Source organism: Carassius auratus, chromosome 49 (assembly GCF_003368295.1).
Source record: "Carassius auratus strain Wakin chromosome 49, ASM336829v1, whole genome shotgun sequence".
NCBI classification, from domain to species: domain Eukaryota; kingdom Metazoa; phylum Chordata; class Actinopteri; order Cypriniformes; family Cyprinidae; genus Carassius; species Carassius auratus.
The window spans coordinates 11,021,250-11,039,777 of record NC_039291.1 but is presented as its reverse complement, the minus strand read 5'-3'; the positions used below and the strand labels follow the sequence as shown (position 1 = coordinate 11,039,777).

Genomic DNA, 18,528 nt, shown 5'->3' with positions numbered 1-18,528 from the left:
ATTACCTATTTTAATACTTTTAGTTTAACAGTAACAACATCAGACAAATTACATAAATACTGAAAAAAATCTGTATTCAACAGGAGGAAGTGACAGATTTTACAGTATGAAGGATAATATATCAACATTCAATTTAGCAACATAAATGAATCCTGACCTTTAAACAGTTCTAAAAAACCTTTCATCCAGCCGACCCTTCAGCCTTAGAAAAGATTTGATTTCACTTTATCAGCAATGTGCACCATGACTCACAAGATCTACTAATGCTTTGTAGTTCTGATTCCCCAGATTGACGGACCCAATAAAAAGTGTAAACATCAAAATCAGACCCAATAACTCGCAGTGACATCAGTAAAAAAAAAAAAACACAGATCTGACAAAATTTTAGATACTAGCATGTACATACATATTGAAAATGCAATGTTATTGACCATCACTGTTCACAGATTTTCCCAACAGTCACACGCAACAGTCTGTTCTTCTTAGGCAATTTCTACAACTTTTAATGGGGTGAGGACAGTCTTTGTCTCTTCAACATCATCCAGATCTGGTATGGGGTCATACTGACGTCTATATAAAACACGGGTCACTAGCGTGATGATAAACATCTCCACAATCAACAGCTGCTGACTCATCACTGCAAAAAGAAATTGAGGGTGTTTTTAGGAACCATTAATGACAGACTATTTAAGTAGTTGTAGGCAAATGAAGCAAGAGTTAAAGGGAAATTATGCCCCAAAAAAATGAAATTCTGTTGCATCATGTTTTTCCAAACCTGTATGACTGCCTTTCTTCACTTTAGTGGAACACAAAAGTTACACTTTATGAAACTTTTATGCTGCCTTTTGGAGCTTGACAGCTGCTCATCCACCTTCATTTAAACGAAAGCAACTCATTCTGCTAAGAAGAAACTCATACAGATTTGGAATAACACGAGGACAGGAAATTATGACAGAAGTTTTATGTTTATAATGAATCTCTTTAAGTCCTGTGCTCTTTGATAATTTAACAGGATTGTTATTTTACATTCTGCCACATGATAGTACTCACTGTATCCACGGGCCTGGGACGTGTAGGGTGGTGCGCAGGCAATAGTCCCGTTCATTGCCAGTATGTTGATGACAGCAGTTTGCAGCTGGCTGAGAATCAGCACCAACTATGGGTAGATGTAATTTTTGTTGAATCTCTGGTAACACTCATTCCAGCAATACTAAACACCAAGGATGTTCTAAAAATTGTAAGGAATAAATACCTGATACATGGCATATTTAGGGACCATTTTAAGGGTGCGTAATGCCTCTCGCACATGCATGAACATGATTGCAACAGGCCAAAGGGCGATAATGGTGAGAACGCCTATAAAGGAGTTTATCCATATGGCTGCTCCAGTGGATGAAACCTACAGAGCAGAGAAAGAAATGCTGTAATGCTGTAAAAATAAAATGATGTATTGAAATAACTGCACATTCAATACTTACCTCAGCTAAACTGAAGTTTCCATTCGTCCAGAGGACTATAGAAAGGATGGTTAAGACCAATTTCAACAGCGCAAACTGGTAGGACCCCAGTTTCAATATGAACAGAGATCGTCTGAAAAAGCAAAGCACAATATTTGAAGGAAATTAAAAAAGGTGGTTTTTCAGATTTGACATTCCACATCACATGAGCCCACCCACAGGTATCGCATCAAACTCAACACTGTTTATGTTGAGTTTGATAAGGGAAGTCTTACAGTGATTCCAGGAGCTGCAAACGGCTCCCTTCTCCCAGATAGCAAAGAGTCCCGGAGGTGCCCAATTTAGGTTATCCACTAAGTATGATAAAGACCTCTTGTTTGCAGAAGAGTTGAATGGCCAGAGGTGCACTCATCCTGTCGCCATCCAGTCGAAAATATAGGCAATTCATGGCAAACTTCAGATGCTAGTTTTAGAATGACTATAACATGCAGGCGTAATTTAGTTAATATGAATTATTCATTTATTTCTATACAGGCTCCTGTGCAGGATGTTCATATTGACTGCACTGACACTATTAGATGTGAACAAAATTTGAATGAAATTGAACTGAATAATGACAGTTAACTCTCATAATTGATGAACTCTGCAACACTGACACTGTTACTGAACTGAATTAAATCAACATTTAACCAGCTTGAGCTCAGTAGAGCTGCTTATGGCTGAAATAAGCTTGTTTTGAGTAACTTTATTTTTTAACTAAAGTGAGTTGAATGGATATGCTATTGCCTTTTTAGAGCTACTTTACAGCTGAAATTGTATTCAGTTAAGTGAAGAATTTTAATACTGTTTTTTTCCTGTTTATAACTGTGAAGCTGCTTTGAAATATTATTTTTATGTCGAATTTAACATGGAAAATGAGGCTGTGAGGATTCAGCAGTCCAGGACAACTTTTAAACTTTTGAACGTTTTTTTTCCTAATAGAATTTTCATCAACTGAACAATTGGTGTGTTGTTAAAAAACAGAACAATCAACTGAATGCACCATATTTTATACCTCATTCAAAAAAAAAAAAAAATTATTATTACACAGTATATATATGGCACTTCCCTAACTAAGGTCTATTGACCACATCAGTATTTTTTTTTCTAAAGTATAAAACATTTAACAAATCATTAGCTTAAAAAAATTAATAAAAAAACTTTCTACCTAATGAAATATTATGGAACTTGTATACTAATTATAGAAATACTCACTGAGTTTTAAGATTTTATTAATTGACTTTACATTTTTTCAGGTCTAGAAATAACACTTAAAATCAATTAACTAATTAACTAATCAATTAATTAATTAAGTGGTGAGGTGAGTTAAAGTACATTTTTAGTTATTTTAGCTTACAATAAGGCAAATAGCGGCCACCTTGGATGTTTGCTGAGGCCCTCAAGTGGGCCCTAGTCCCCGGTCATAGATACAAGGAGGGTGGGCTATTTAGATTTTTTGAGATTCATAGCAACCACTAAGAAATGGTTCGCACACTCTTAGGTTTGCCTACCGTGTGATGGGGACGTTTGGCAGACACGGACAGCAGCAGCAACAAGGTCCCGTGCTGATCTTTAATGACTTATCCTCTGAGCGCCTGAGAAATGCATCGTCTCCTCCGACCTCTTCAATCATGAGAATCAGGAACTTAAAGACCACAATTGCAAAGTATCTGCAAATTAAGTCAGAAATATGTAAATTTGTGTCACGGTTGCACCCACACCCACAAACATTAAATCATACTAAAAACCTGCTAGCAACATGCTAATCATGTTAGAAAAATGTTAATCATGTAAGAAACATGCTAGCAACATGCTAAAAACATTCAAATCATGGTAAGAACATGGTAGCAATTTGTTATCAGTGCCAGAAACATGGTGAGCATGGTAAAAACATGTTAGCAACATGCTAATCAGGTTAGAAAAATGTTAAACCATGCTAGCAATATTGTAAAAGCATGTTAAAACATGATAACAAATGCTAGAAAAACATGTTAGAAAAATGCTGACAACAAGCTAATCATGTTAAAACCTGCTAACAGAATCCTAATCAATCTAAAAACATGCTAGCAACATGCTAATTGTGCTAGCAACATGCCTTTAACATGTTAATCAGGTTAAAATCATGCTAGCAGTATTTTAATCACGCTACAAACATGCTAACAACATGCTAATCATGTGGAAAAATATGATAGCAACATGTTAATCATGCTAAAAACATGCTATCAACATGTGAAAGTGATGTGATATCCAGCCAAGTATGGTTACCCATACGCAGAATTCGTGCACTGCATTTAACCCATCCAAAGTGTCCACACACAAATCTCTCTAACCACTAGACCACGACTTCCCCCTATATCTATTCTATCTAAATTTTAATACTTCAAGCTTTTACAACTGCTTCAAACATTCAGGCTTGGGTTTCTCAAGCCAACATCAAAGTTTATTCACAAAATGTACTAGTTTTAGAGTTGGGCAGTATACTCTAGTAATACTGTCTTATTGTCTTTCTCCACAACCTAGTTTATACTTTCTTTTTTCATTCATTCCACACTGGGAAAAAGTAAAGAGCGAACTCACGTGGCTGATGTCATATCAGTGAACATTGTGGCCCTTGGAACCCACATTCCCAAACAAGACATGGTAGCAATGACCTAAAAAAGATAAAGATAAACATAACACCTAAGAAGAAGATGAACTTGAGACTCATAATCACTCAACCAGGGAGTAATGCACTAGAAAAAATGACTAACTGTACCATTGCCATTGAGTTTCCGTCTGGGTGGGATAGAGATAAAGCTCATATTTGGCATGAAATATTTGGGATGAATTATTAAGAAAACTTTTTTAAATAATAGATTTTGAAATAAAAAGAGGCAGGCGGCAGGGATATAAGTGATAACGTGAATAATAGAGCAGATGGAATGACTAACGTTTGACTGATATAACTCACCGGTGCTGCTCCAGTGACCCAGATGATTACACTTTTCTTATTTGGAGGTACTTTCTTATAGATGTATATGCATTCTTCAATGAAAACCAGCATGGACACTGTGGCCATTAAAGTCAGTACAGAGAAGAGGACAATGCCAAAGATATCCAGCTCTGAAGAACACAAACAACACAATCAGAAGATCCAAATGTTTACATCATTGTCATACTATATATTAATCCTTGTTGATTCTGGAACGACATTCCAATCAACCAATCAGAATTGAGATATAACTTTTCAGGAAATATCTGTTTTAGGTTTGCAGTCAGTGTTTAGGTGCTTCTACACTCTTGTTAATCAGCTATCATTTCCCACTGACTTTAGGAATAAATTATCGTTAGTGTTAGGTTTAGGGGTAGGGATTGCGTTAAGTCTATATTTTTGATCCAGGATCATCAAAAGATGCTGATCCAGGAACATGTCACGGCAACAGAAATAATAATTTAAAGGCATACAGCATGGAATAAAAGGGCAATTCTAAATTTATAGAGGGACATTTATAGAAACCTTATAAACTATCCATGTGTTTCCAGTTAGAATGAAGTACGCAGGAAAATTCTAGTCAGTTCTAAATTGGGAATTTTAGGAATGGTTTCACAACCTCACATTTCAGATTGCATCACTTATAATCGGTCTCATTTCAATGATACTTAATGTCTGGCACGTTGTGCTGGTGATTAGTTTTACACAAACCAGGTGTCTGGTATTTTACCTATAACTCCCATGTCCAAATTGCCCTCCTAAAGCCTTCGCCAATTAAAGTGCATGAACTCTTGTAAGTCATTTTAACAAGAACACATAATTGTGCATGTACACAGTTCTTCTGAGGAAAAATCAACCCTTATACGTTTACAGTCACAGCTGATACTCTCATCCCTCCCTCTATACTGCAAGTTATAGTAAAGGTGAGAACTATCACTCTTAGAAGAAAAGGTTCAAAAATGAACCTTTTGAGGTTCCTGGAGATTGAAACTGTGGGGGAACCTTAAAGGTTCATTTCTGAATCTTTTTGAAAATGTTCTAATTGTAACCTTCACTTAAAGGTGCATTAATGACCCTCGTCAGTTCCTTTATGAACCATTTTCTAGATAGCAATAACATTATTGTTGTTGTTGTTATTAATATTTTTATTATACATTACAAATCCAATTTCACTATAAACACAGAACACCATGATTGTCCATAAACTGTTTAATTCATAAATATGTATTACAAACAAACCAACAAAAAAAAAAAAACAATCATCCATAAATGTGTCTTACATACACATACATAAAAAACAATAAATATCATGCATTTATAAACATACAGATTAATTTAATAAAACAAATTGCAATAATTAGCCATTGTGGGTGGCATATTGGTTTTGGCATTATGATACCCTGACTTTTACTGAAAACTGTTTAATGTGTCTCTCAACTTTGAAGCATATTCAGTGTTGAAGTTGAAGTGTAGAGCTGTGTTCACATCATCTACTTCACAGACCTCCTCCTCCACTTCCATCACTATTTCTTAAAGAGACTCCGCATCCAAGACATGTCCCTTTATAAACAGCACAGGCTTGGGTGAATCTGGTTCCTAAACCAGGAGAAAATAATGTTATATTTAGTAGTTAACGTGAAACGTATTATATTGTATTATATATATATATATATATATATATATATATATATATATATATATATATATATATATATATATACAGCAACCACTGACACTTTTAATAGAAAATTTGTTGAATTGAATATGGCATACTATGTTTCTGATCATTGTGATTCTTAGCTTTATTGTTCATGCAAATCAGTGATTTATTACCTTCGTGTGCCAAATCAACACAGATTTGTTTTCTTCATCCATTCTTCATTCAGCTCAGTAACAATATCAGCTGAACAAACAGCTGATCACTGTTTGTGCCTCCAGACTCTGTCTCTTACTCTTACCCCAACTGACCTTGACCTCTTTTGAAATTTTGACCAGATAGATCCTGCAAAATAAATAAATAAACATAAACATGAAACATTCTCACAGGATAATAGAAATATAAGTATTGAAGTGTCACATTATTTTAGCAACCCTACCTCTACAACGGTTGCCATATTTTTGATGGACTCCTGGTAAAATGATCTGTTTTCTTACTTTGCTGAACCTGCAGCAAATGTCATTTTTTCTTCAACATTAATCAAATGTGATTTTTATTTTTGAATATGTTTTTAAGCACATCCTCTGCCAGTCTTTTCTCTCAAGAACTGGTATTTGGTAACAAGGGCTGATGATAACTTGTGTTCACCTGTTGCATACCTGAAAATAGAGAAAAACATTTTTACCCTCATAATTCTCTAAAATTATAAACTTACTGCATGGAAATTACCATGTATATTCGCATTTAATCAAACAGACCTTGAATTGTTTTTTTTTTTTTTTTTTAATCTTTTTTGCTTTGTCCTGTCAAAGAAAAAATCTCTGGTCTTTTTTTTTTTTTTTTTTTTTTTTTTTTTGCTACATACAAGCAATATGTTGTCTTGAGATTGATCCAGGTGAAATATCAACAGGAAGACCTACGAAGTTGCCAGAAAGGTGCATGTTAGTATGGTAAAAGCAGCTCAATGATTTGCAAAGATAACAACATAGTCCAGCTAAACATTTGTGGAAACCTGACCTGACCATCACTCCTAACTGAGCACCCCATTAAAAATGGGAATGCAAAAAAGTTGCTTTGTAATAACAACCAAATGCATAAATATAAGAAAATGTCAAAGTCACTAAGTTCTTCCGTACATCCCATTAAATAATTACAACAATAAATAATAATAATTAGTAAAGGTGTCCACATATTTTTAAACACTGTTAGAATAGTAACTTACTCGTGGTGTCTGTGGTCTTGCTGGCATCTCATTATTTAGGTTTTATTGTAATCTTATACATTTTACTTCATTTAACACACAGCTATGACATTAGGTAGGTGTTATTTTCATAGCTTTTACAAAAGGTCATACTTTATTTGAAAGGTTTTGTTGTCTTACCTCAGATATTTGTGCTGCTCCACTCAGTTCCGCTGTTTGCGCTTGAAATTTGTTTGTAACGGTTTTTCCGCGCGGCCTCTGATCTTGCGCGTAACAGATTCAGTGCTTTGCGTTGGGTTACGCAACTTGCGTATTAAGCGCAGAAACCTTCGCCCTGGTTTAAATGCATATGTTTTGATCGTTTTTTATTCTCAAAATCGAAACAATATCGCAATAATAAAAGTAATAATAATGATTATGATGATGATAATAAACCAATTACTAATAAGAAAGAAAGAAAGAAAGAAAGAAAGAAAGAAAGAAAGAAACATGACGAAACCTTACACAACAAATAGGCTATGCTTCACATTTGAAGGATTGTTACAAAATGACATAACGGTGTTCCTCAATAATATAAACATGTCTAAAAAGGTGTTTTGCAACCAGATTAATTTAAAATCATTCGCTTTTGTTACTTGTCATGTTCTGAGCTGAATTAGTAGGCTATCTGAGATTTAAAGGTTGAATATGGTATGGGGAAAATTTAAAGGATGTACGGCTGTAAAATATGAAGATAGCCTATTGAAAATAAAGTTTATTTTCACTCTCTCCATTTAGCACATAATAGCTTCTGGTTCATTTATGAACATAGGTTTTTTTTTGTGATTTTTAATTTGTGTTCTAAAAATTGACAACAGCATGGTGCACTACATGTTATTGTGCTATTTAGAGATATGTGAGGTGGTCATGAGTAAAGACAAAACACATTGTATCAACAATGTTGCCACAACTGCATCTCACATCACAATTAGTAATAAATAAGAGTAAATGATACTGAGTGTGTAAATTAATAATTTACTAATGAAACAGTTAAGCAAATCGTGTTCTAACTATAGTCTTTACAGTACATCTTAGAAAAGGTTAATGAAAGAACCTTAAATATTCTAATATGAACCTTTTACCAAAGCAAATGTTCTTAAAATAACTGCCACATAACCAGTGGATCATTATAGAACCTTTAAGTTCAACTTTGAACCTTAGAAGTTCATTTTTGCACTTAAAGGTTCTTTTTTGAAATCTAAAGGTTCAGTCTCTTCTAAGAATAGCCTATATTAAAACAAGAATCAGGGTTTGACAACCTGGAAAGAATCAACATCAGTGCCATTCAGCATTATCAAATGCAAACTCAAGTTCAGGAACACTGAACCTCAGGACTATCACTTCTTATCAACAATGAGTGAGAAGCACTGAAGCAGTGTAAGATATTAACTTCTCAGTTTGAATGGTTTTAATAAAGGGTTTTAATAAAGGGAGTGGCCATGTCAAATTCAAAAGTAACAGTAAATAGACTAGTAACTAGAGTATGCTACATTAAATATTATATTCTGATCCATACGTCTGATTATAAAACTCAGAAGAGTTTATGTAAATGGTGTTTAGCGGTTTTGGGGAAAATAAATAAATACATTTTATAATACATATAATTAAAAATAATACTTGAAATACAATATTCAAGAAAAAAAAATCAGAATAATATTTAAAATACGACATTCGAAATATAGCCTACACACACACATTCAAAAATCGGTATAATTTCCACCATTATAGTTATTGTTAATAAAGTAAAATAATAATAATAAAAGATACTTACGCATAATAACAGCGATAGCGAACGGAGCCTCTTGCCTGCATCGCGGGTCAAAAAGTGTGAAATTGGACATTTCCATCTTGACAATTAGCTTTTTTTTTTTTTTTTTACAAGATCCAGGGCAAACTGTAATCCGTGGAAACCCCACTGTTCTCACCACCTGCTAGTTTCAGCATGTATGAAACTAATAAACTGTGAAGAAAGCAGGCTGGTGTTTTGTAGACTTGCTTGTAGTGGAATCCCAGCCCAATGAGCCCATGCTATTGATGGATCACTGGCCAATGAAACAAACCGCGCCTGCGCAATAGCGCCACACACGACATTTCAGATGGTTATTACATCTGTGTGTAGTAAAACTATTCTTAAAGACCAGGATAGGCATTTTATCAACTTAAAAATACTATTGTATATTATTATCGTGTTTATATTAGTCACTAAAAACGTGTATAAAAAAAGAAAATGACAGAAAAGCCTAAAGCTTCACAGTGCTGAAGAACTTCTCATACCAATTTGTTATTGTTGTATAGCATTAAAATAAAAATGGTAACAATTAAGGAATTTTTGTTTTTCTTGTACTTCTGCGAGAAATTACGGTTAAATCAGTTCTGTGAAGGGATGCATAAACAGTAACTGGGAAGGTTGAGGTTACAACTTCAAACAGACCAAAGTTCACAAGACTGAGAAAACATATACACTTTTTTCAAAGATTGTTATAGGAGTATGAGAAGAGTATGTTTAAAATGCTTAACGTGATTTCTAAGAGTTGAATGGCCTCAGTGCTAATGAGCTGGAAAGAGTTCAGGGTAAAGAACAGCCCTTGAAACCAACACACCAACACACAGACACACACACATTTGTTTTTGTGAAAAGTGGGGACATCCATAGGCATAATGGTTTTTATACTGTAGAAACTGTATATTCTATGGCCCTACAGCAACCCAACCCTCACAGGAAACATTGTGCATTTTTACTTTCTCAAAAAACTCATTCTGCATGGTTTATAAGCTTTTTGAAAAATGGGGACATGGGTTATGTCCTCATAAGACACCCTCTCCTTGTAATACCTTTGTCATACCCATGTCATTATTCAAAGTTGTGTCCTGATATGTCACAAAAGCATGCACACGCACACACACACACACACACACACACACACACACACAGACAGAGAGAGAGAGAGAGTATACTTGTAAAAAAAAAATATTTATATAAAAGGACATTTATTGTTTCTTGTTACGAATAAGAATGTACTTCATTCGCAAAACATCCACGTTAAAGTAAAAAATTTATTTGTTAATAAATTATCTGTAACATCTATTTCAAAAGATGTACTTAACAAAATCTATCCTCCAGGCTTGCACATCAGCAGATCAAATATACAACTGATTTTGACATGCATCGAAACACAAGGCTTTAGTTTTGTTAATTAATTTGATTGTGGCAGAAATAAAGAACATGGTACAAGGACAACCCAACACCAACCCTTCTATAATAATTTCATTATGGCTTCAGGTTTAGTTTTTTCTTTACTAATAAAATCTAAAATGTAATGAATGCCATAATAATAATACGAATAATGTAAAGGCTGTGTAATTCATAAGGCTGTCCAAAAGAATAACAAAACAAACAAAAAACCCTAAAACATTCTTTACCAGTAAACACATTCCTTAACACCACAAAAACAGCAAAACATCTACACCATTTACATACATATGACTTGCTGGAATCTTCATAACTGCGGTTATGAACCATAAGTCTGGTCACTGATGGTAAATGTAATAATTGCAGCAAGTCATCTGTAATAAACAAAACTTCTCAGCACATAAACAGTCAAAGATGTCTTAAAGAACAATAAAAACCCATCTGGTAATACTTACAAGCCCTTCAAAGCCAGATCAGAGACAGTAAAAGTTTTATAAAAGATGCTGCAGGTGTAAATTCACGAAAGACTGCTTTGTTTTTCTGTATGGAGATATTTTTTCTTTTTACTAGTTAATTTACTTATTACGACCTCATTTGAAACAAACACTCCGGAACAGCGTCCTTTACGATGCACACTTACAAGTAAGTCTTGATTTGTCAAGGCATTTCTTTAGAAAAGTCACACCACAAATGAAGCAATCACTGCGATTCACTTTGTAGTACATAAACACATCTGGATTACCACACATCAGCTCCACGTAACTCACGCTACGGTCACAGCTGACAGGCACAATTATTATTTCACACTGGACCAAAGGTTACAAATGATAATTTACGATAAATATAAATACATTTCACCTTTACTGCTTTGCGAATATGGCTTAAAAATAAGTAGTCTGAATCTATAGAGCTATTCACAATTCTGATGTATAAAATATAAAAGGAAAAAAGGGTAAAAACATAATTTAACGAGGATTTAGACTAATAAAGTCTGATGATACAATACCAAAGAACATTGAACACGTAATACAATATCAAGCAGTGTAAATGCAGCCTGCTGGACAGTTTTGATACTGCAGGAGGAACCTACAAACATTTCAGTTTGGTTTCTAGTGACACTGGCTACACTGCATGAGCAGAGATGTATTACTGACATTTTGTAAACACTCCTGTAGAGTTCAGAGCTCTGGTATTAAGCCCTTTATTTGGCATACACAATGTGGCCGACGTGTGCACAACATTTCACACCAGAATCATCTCAAGATGACGACAAAAAACAATAATAAAAGTCACCATAAGTGAAGCAGCTTAAGAAAAAAAAAAAATAGATTTTCAGTCTTTTTCAGGCATTTTTCCTCTGCCTGGACACACTCCATTGCACTTTGTGAACGTGTGTGTGTGTGTGTGTATATATATATATATATATATATATATATATATATATATATATATATATATATTTATATATATACACACACACACACTTTATTAGTCTATATATATATATATATATATATATATAATCTTAGAAGAATGTTAATGATGTCTAAAAAAAGTCTAATATTCCAAACCATAAGTACGAATGGGCACCTGCGCTCTACAGTGTCCATTAAATCTGTGGCACATAGGTTTCAAGACAAGCTCAGTCAGACCGTTCACTTGGTATGGATCCATTTCCCACCTGTCCCTCAAGTAAACAGCAGCTGGTACCAGATGTGGTAAACACTTGGAGAATAGTTGAATATCCCCTGTATCAGTTCACATGCACATGAAATCTGCATGTCTCGTGAAGGCCTGAGCAACAAAAGAGTTTGTTATGCAAAAACGATGGATGGAAAAGACATGCGTGCAATCTCTTTGTTGAAAGAGTGCAGCTACTATAGTTGAATGGGGACTGGGAGCAATCACAGATGTGACGCTCCAGAAGTGATGGGTATTCAGGATCTTTCAGAGAAAAAGAGCTGTTTAAGGCATCAGTGTGATGTGACGTGATTCTCCTCAACAGTCCCCAATACTGCGAGTCGAAGGCACGAGACCACTGAGGATTCACCCCTCACCAGCTTCAGTCCTACGGAAGGAAATGACATCACAGCAGTTTATGGTCAATAGTTTTTTTTTTTATGCTCTAAAAATTTAATTTAATCCTGTTAAATTTTCAGCAGCCTTTACTCCAGTCTTCAGTGTTACATGATCCTTTAGAAATCATCTTACTGACTTTAAACCTTTGAACAGTGTATATACTGAATACATAACAAACAGTGCTTAGTGTGAAATCACCTTACCTGGCTATGACTCATTCTCAATGGAGATAGCGACAGCTTCGCTTTCATCTGAAAAGCAAGATGACGGTTATTCTCTAAACTTTTCTCACTCATTCCTTGTTAGAATGGAGCAACCTACCAGACTTTAAGACATCTGTCTCTTCGTGATCTTCTTCAATGTGGTAAGCACTGCCTAATAGATGGTTTTGGGACTCACTGAGAGGGGTGGTTTTCTCAGCAGAATTTTCTACAGCACTGAGGGAAAGAACCGCACTGGAAGTTACTACTATTCATGTGGTTTTGGTTAGTGCCCACCCAATAGTGAAAGAAAATATGTCTCCTCACCCTTTATCCAACCCGGCAGGCTGGAGACATTCAGTGGGCTGCTCTAGATCATTAGTGACCAACCGTGTAGGAAAAGAAAAGCCATCTCCTTGACTATAAGAGAAAGAACTATGTAAATGTATCTTTTAATATCTAATTTTGAACTTGATTGATTTGAAGGAAAATGTGGCATTTGGCTGATATACACTACAATAAAAAAGTATTTGAAAGGCTCTTATGCTTACTTTGCCTGCATTTATTTGATAAAAAAAATACAGTAAAATCAGTAATATTTTGAAATATTATTACAACTTCAAATAATTGTTTTCTATTTTAATATATTTTAAATGTAACTTATTCCAGTGGTGGAATAATTTTCAGCAGCCATTATTTCAGTCTTCAGTGTCACATGCTTAATATGTTTTTGTAAAATGTGACGCTTTTTTCAGGATTCAAAATAACCTTTTGTTACATTATACGTCTTCTGTGACCAACATAATATATCCTTGATGAATAAATGTATTCATTTCTTTAAAAAAAGAAAAAAAAAGTATAAATCACATAGTTTGTGTCACTATCTGAATGCACTGTAGTGTAAAAAAAGCACCAAATCAAAACCATTAACCCTAAGTATAAATCTAAATATTGCCTTAGTAAGCATCAGCAATAAAAACAAGTTCATATGTAGATTCACCTGGTAAAGACAGGAAGTAGCCAGTACTTCTTCTGGTCCCCAAACACTTGAGCAATGTTCTTGCAGAAGCCCAGGGAAAATCCATTTTTATCAGGGCCATTTCTGAAGACCGGGGCTCTGAAGGCTTCTGAACATAAAGAACACCACAGAAGAGGGTTGAGATGCATACACTACCTTTCAAACATTAAGGGTCAGTAGTTTTAATTTTTTTTAAGAAAGTGCTACTTATATTCAGCAAGGCTGTATTAAATTGACCAAAAGTGACAGTAAAGACAGTAAACATTTCATAAGTTCCAAAATCAGCATATTAGAATGATTTCTATCATTCATAGGAGCGTGTGACACTGAAGACTGGAGTATTAAGCTTTGCCACCGCACAAATAAATCACATTTTAAAATATATTCAAAAAGAAAATAGGTATTTTAAACAAGAATAATATTCCACAATATTTTTAACAGTATTTTTGATCAAATAAATCAGTGAGAATAGGAGACTTTGAGAACATGAAAACATTGAGCTCTTGTCTCTGAGTCAATTTATGCTTTTTCAAAACAAAATTACAGGGCCTGATGGGAAAACAAACAGGGGATTTCTTCAAACACTGCTTGACTGATCTGGTCAACACAAGGACATCTAAAAAAACAGTTTACCAAAAAATAAATCTGAACAAGGTTTAGCTTGTGCACAGTAAGCCTACTGCTGTTGCTATGGAACGATTGTGAGCAAGCTGTCTACAGGCTTGGCATCATTGTTAGAGACATGAATCTATTTATACACTACACTACACGTAGACAAAGACACAGAGAAGTGAGTATGGTCAGGTGTGTTACCTATGGTGGACCGGTTTTTTCCCACAAGCCACAAGTGGTATGTGAAGAGTGAAAGAATGCTGATGCAGAACATGGCCGCCACAAAAAAGAGAAACAAGACATGGAATTTGGCGTGAGACTCTGGCGGGTCGTTCTGAGAGAGGGGCGAGAGAGAAAGGAGAGCTGTGAGACAAAGGTCAACAAGGAGCAAGACACGGGCAACAGGTCACTCTGACACAACTTGACAGGTACGTTAGGGTCACAGGGTTAAAACGACAAAACACAGTCAATGTAACTCACCGCGCTAACACGGATACGTTTACTAAACACTGACGGATTACCTTTGGACAACTCTCTGCCGATTTCCTCCGGCAAAGCTTAGTGCAAACAGAGACAGACTTTTAGACACAGGAAGTGCACCGCAGGAGAGCAAAAGCTTTGGTGACAGACAGACACAGGCAAGAAGGGATTACAACAGCAAACAAGTGCTTGTCAAAACACATACACTACTGTTCAAAAGTTTTTGAGATAGGTAAGATTGTTTTTAATTTTTGAAAGAAGTAAAATCAGTGAAATATACTTAAAATGTATTCAGAATTTTCAGCAGCCGTTATTGTAGTCCTCAGTGTCAAATGATCTTTCAAAAATCCTTCTAATATGCCGAAGAAGCATTTCTCATTATTATCAATGTCGTAAACAGTTGTGCTGCTTTATATTTTTGTGGAAAAAATATTTTAATGTCACTTTGGTTTAATTTACTGCATCGCTGCTGAAGAAAAGTATTGATTTTGTTTACAAAAAAAATCTGACTTTTGATTGGTAGCATAAGTGAAATGACCAGGTGAAAAGGAAAGGACTGCATGTATGAGGCTGGCAGATTGGACAAGTGAAGCCAGGTATGTGGACAAAACCTGACGCATAACGCACATGTCGGAAATATAAAAAGGAACCTGCTAAAAACACATAACATTCATACGACACCATGCTAGTGAAAATATTTATGTACATGGAAGAAATGTACACAAATGAGTACGATGAAAGGTGAGGGATCTACTCACTGTCCAGAACTTTATGAAGTATTGAAGGACAGAGGCTGCGATGAATAAGCAGTATACAAGCGAGTAAGTCAGGAACAGGATGAAAAACTTGTAGTTGGAGAAACCCACACAGTTATTCACCCTGTAGAAGACGGAGGGAAAGAGAGACGTTAGCAGGGTGCTGTTCAATCGGTTTTCAACAAATTACATTTGAGTGCCAACGACCTGCATCTCACTCACCATGGACAGTGATGATCCATCTTTAGTACACACCTGTCAGTAACAAGAAAAAGCCATTCAAGAAAGGCTAGCAAAATATGGTAGTAGCTAAAATGACACAGATGAAACGTGAAAGCAAAATGTGATGAGAACTATTCAGGAGACACTACAGTAACTTACATGTCACATGCAGAACAATGATGACATCTGTCTGGCTTGATGACCTGGCAGCGGTCACAGTACCGGATAGCTAGAAGATGAGGAAAAAAAATAATACCAGTTTCTAAGCTTATTTTTATAGCAAAATCCAGGTTTAAATAGACAATAATGAAGGTAATTAGAAATTGCATATAATAAAATAAATACATCTTTAATAATAAAATAAGAATAAATATATAATAGTAAAAACAGTAATAAATTAATAATATTAGAACTTCATAATTGGTGGTCATCTTGGCTCCCTATGAAGCGGCTTACCAGATAAAACAAAAACTTAAACAGGCTGTTTGTGCCAATAGCCTCTTTTGGCAAATAAATAACTGAATTGTTTAAAGTTTAAACCACATCTTACTCAATAAAAAGGCTACATCTGTGTCTGCTTGCACCTGGCACTTAGTCCCTTTAGGTATAATCGTGTGGGTAATTTCTTATTATATATTCTGTGTGTTTGAGTCAGCCTCTAACCTCCTGCACCAGTGCGGGTGTAAAGGGGGAGACCGGTGGCCACTTTCTTCAGGATCTCCTGCTGAGTTTCTGGACGCTGTTCTTTCTCATACTGCTCTTTCTCAGATCTGGGTAGACAGAACTGAAACACACAACACAAAACAATCAGCTCACTGTATGACAAATCAGCAGCATGTTCTATTTCATCAACAATAGTGTGTGAAATGATACGTATAAAACACTCACTCCATGGAAACAAATAAATATTGTGTGCATTTATTTACAATGCCTGGATTAACATGTTAATATGCACATATAATCTCTGCGGCATGTTACCATGTGCTGCATGTACAAAACAAATAAAACTGTTTCTTTTTTTTTTTTACCTCTTTGGGAAGGGTTGCTGGTCTTGTAAATATAGTTTTCCAGTACGACCACACAAACATGATGAACGACACATGAAACAGAGTCAGGTAGATAACTGCATGGAACAGAGATAGTACAGTCATTAACAACAAGACTGCATGAGCCTGAAGAGAAAAGCCTGCCAGAAACAGTCCGAGTATAAATCAGTCACTCTAAAGGCGTTTGTGATTGCTGATGCAGTTTGACTGTGCTGGAAGGCCACAGTCAGCACAAGCACGGACCAAAAAAACCTGTAATAGCCTGACAATTGTGCCAAAGTGACTCTTTACCTTAATAAACATATATACAATAATCTTATACTCTTTAAATGAATGCTTTTCCTTGGTAGAATACATTAAATAGTTATTTGGCTTGTGAATTTAAAAAGATTTCTACAAGGGTCTTTGAAATAAGTAATTCTGATTGGTTCTGATTGGTCAAAAAAGTTATTATTATTTTTTACATTTTTTAATAAAAAAGTTACATTATTATTTATTATATAATATAATAATCTCAACTCAAATCAATATTACCTGTGCATGTATTTATTTAAAATGTTTTACATTTGAATTAATTACTTTATTTAATGTGTACTTAGAATTCAATGTAAACTGCTTTCGATAAAAACATCTGTCAATGCTTTTTCCTTAAAAAAGTGAAGGGAAGGTTTACTCACCTTTTTCAATAGAACTTGGTATAGTAACTGCAAAGAATACAGGAGGAGAAAAGGAACCGTTTAGCAGATTTGACCCAAGGCACATTACACTACTTCTATGAAATATGAAATACACTTTACCTAGACATGTGACATAAGACTTGAGGCTAAACTTTGTGAACGTTTGTTTATAAACATATAATAAGCATCTTTTCTATATTTAAAATACAATTTGTGCTATTATTTCTGTGATAAACCATCAATAATCTGATTTCTAAAGAACAAGAATTAATTTGACTGATTTCTGAAAAGATCTAACCGCATTTTTAGGGTTCCCCACTTTAACATTGCATAGAATATTTATAATAATATAATATTTGGCAAGTTCTAAATATTCATTTAGAATAAAATGATCAACTGTAAAAATAAACGAGCTGTCACCACCAAGCTTAAAAACACTTCCTAATCTTGAATGTGGTGTAAAGCACAATATATGCTTCAAAACCATAATCCATGTTGTTTTGCTTCCAGTTTAAAATCAATAAGCTAATTAGCCAGCTCCCGTAAACAGGCCATTCATTCATTTTCAGTTCAGTGACTTCCGGTAGGTATGAATAAAAGCGCACTTACACAGACACAGCTCCACCACGTATGCATAATACGACCAGCACACCACTAAAGCAATAAATATCACCGGTATCCAAGCCAGACCCCTTTGACAGCATCTCAGTACATGTGTAGGCGCCATATTTCTCCTTCCTTGAATAAAGAAGATGGGAAAGGAGGGATGACGGTTTGGCTCCGCCTCCTATTGGTTGTACAACGTTGAAGGTCTGAGTTATGAATATTCATGACGTTGCACGACAATCTCCCAGTAGTCCTATCTGATTGGCCAAAAAAGCAGAC

At 35.0% G+C, this 18,528-nt stretch overlaps 2 protein-coding genes and 1 long non-coding RNA gene across 4 annotated transcripts; all 3 read right to left on the bottom strand.

Annotated features, from left to right (window-relative positions):
- Window positions 1-60: 60 nt before the first annotated feature.
- Window positions 61-9,405, bottom strand: slc51a (solute carrier family 51 member A). The gene is made up of 8 exons (XM_026237953.1): window positions 9,136-9,405; window positions 4,447-4,598; window positions 4,074-4,147; window positions 3,008-3,166; window positions 1,479-1,590; window positions 1,253-1,399; window positions 1,051-1,156; window positions 61-637 (listed from the first exon to the last, which is right to left on the bottom strand). The coding sequence occupies exons 1-8, from the start codon at window positions 9,209-9,211 to the stop codon at window positions 483-485; spliced, it is 981 nt and encodes a 326-aa protein (XP_026093738.1). The 5' UTR covers window positions 9,212-9,405; the 3' UTR covers window positions 61-482.
- On the bottom strand, window positions 5,749-7,762 carry LOC113066197 (uncharacterized). Its single transcript, XR_003279139.1, has 5 exons — window positions 7,506-7,762; window positions 6,990-7,040; window positions 6,564-6,783; window positions 6,301-6,469; window positions 5,749-6,063 (listed from the first exon to the last, which is right to left on the bottom strand). It is a non-coding gene; the product is annotated as an uncharacterized LOC113066197 (long non-coding RNA).
- A 2,672-nt stretch (window positions 9,406-12,077) lies between the features above and the next one.
- Window positions 12,078-18,525, bottom strand: LOC113066195 (palmitoyltransferase ZDHHC20-like). 2 transcript variants are annotated; one of them, XM_026237951.1, is made up of 14 exons: window positions 18,253-18,525; window positions 17,644-17,670; window positions 16,949-17,043; window positions 16,584-16,704; window positions 16,080-16,149; window positions 15,921-15,953; window positions 15,702-15,822; window positions 14,985-15,020; window positions 14,665-14,797; window positions 13,834-13,960; window positions 13,161-13,253; window positions 12,955-13,070; window positions 12,837-12,884; window positions 12,078-12,622 (listed from the first exon to the last, which is right to left on the bottom strand). In XM_026237951.1, exons 1-13 carry the CDS (start codon window positions 18,368-18,370, stop codon window positions 12,841-12,843), a joined length of 1,134 nt encoding a protein of 377 aa, XP_026093736.1. In that variant the 5' UTR covers window positions 18,371-18,525; the 3' UTR covers window positions 12,078-12,622; window positions 12,837-12,840. The 2 variants fall into 2 exon arrangements, with proteins under 2 accessions (XP_026093736.1, XP_026093737.1); XM_026237952.1 differs by lacking the exon at window positions 14,985-15,020 and having other exon boundaries at window positions 18,253-18,524.
- Window positions 18,526-18,528: the final 3 nt, after the last annotated feature.

Coding starts and splice junctions, on each gene's coding strand:
- LOC113066195 (XM_026237951.1), bottom strand. CDS start 18,370: ATGGCGCCTACACATGTACTGAGATGCTGTCAAAGGGGTCTGGCTTGG. Junction 16,150..16,583: donor CACCCGCACTGGTGCAGGAG/GTTAGAGGCTGA, acceptor CTCATCTTCTAG/CTATCCGGTACTGTGACCGC. Junction 15,823..15,920: donor ATGGATCATCACTGTCCATG/GTGAGTGAGATG, acceptor CGTCTTCTACAG/GGTGAATAACTGTGTGGGTT.
- slc51a (XM_026237953.1), bottom strand. CDS start 9,211: ATGGAAATGTCCAATTTCACACTTTTTGACCCGCGATGCAGGCAAGAG. Junction 4,148..4,446: donor GGGTCACTGGAGCAGCACCG/GTGAGTTATATC, acceptor TATCTTTTTTAG/GTCATTGCTACCATGTCTTG. Junction 1,157..1,252: donor CTAAATATGCCATGTATCAG/GTATTTATTCCT, acceptor ATCTACCCATAG/TTGGTGCTGATTCTCAGCCA.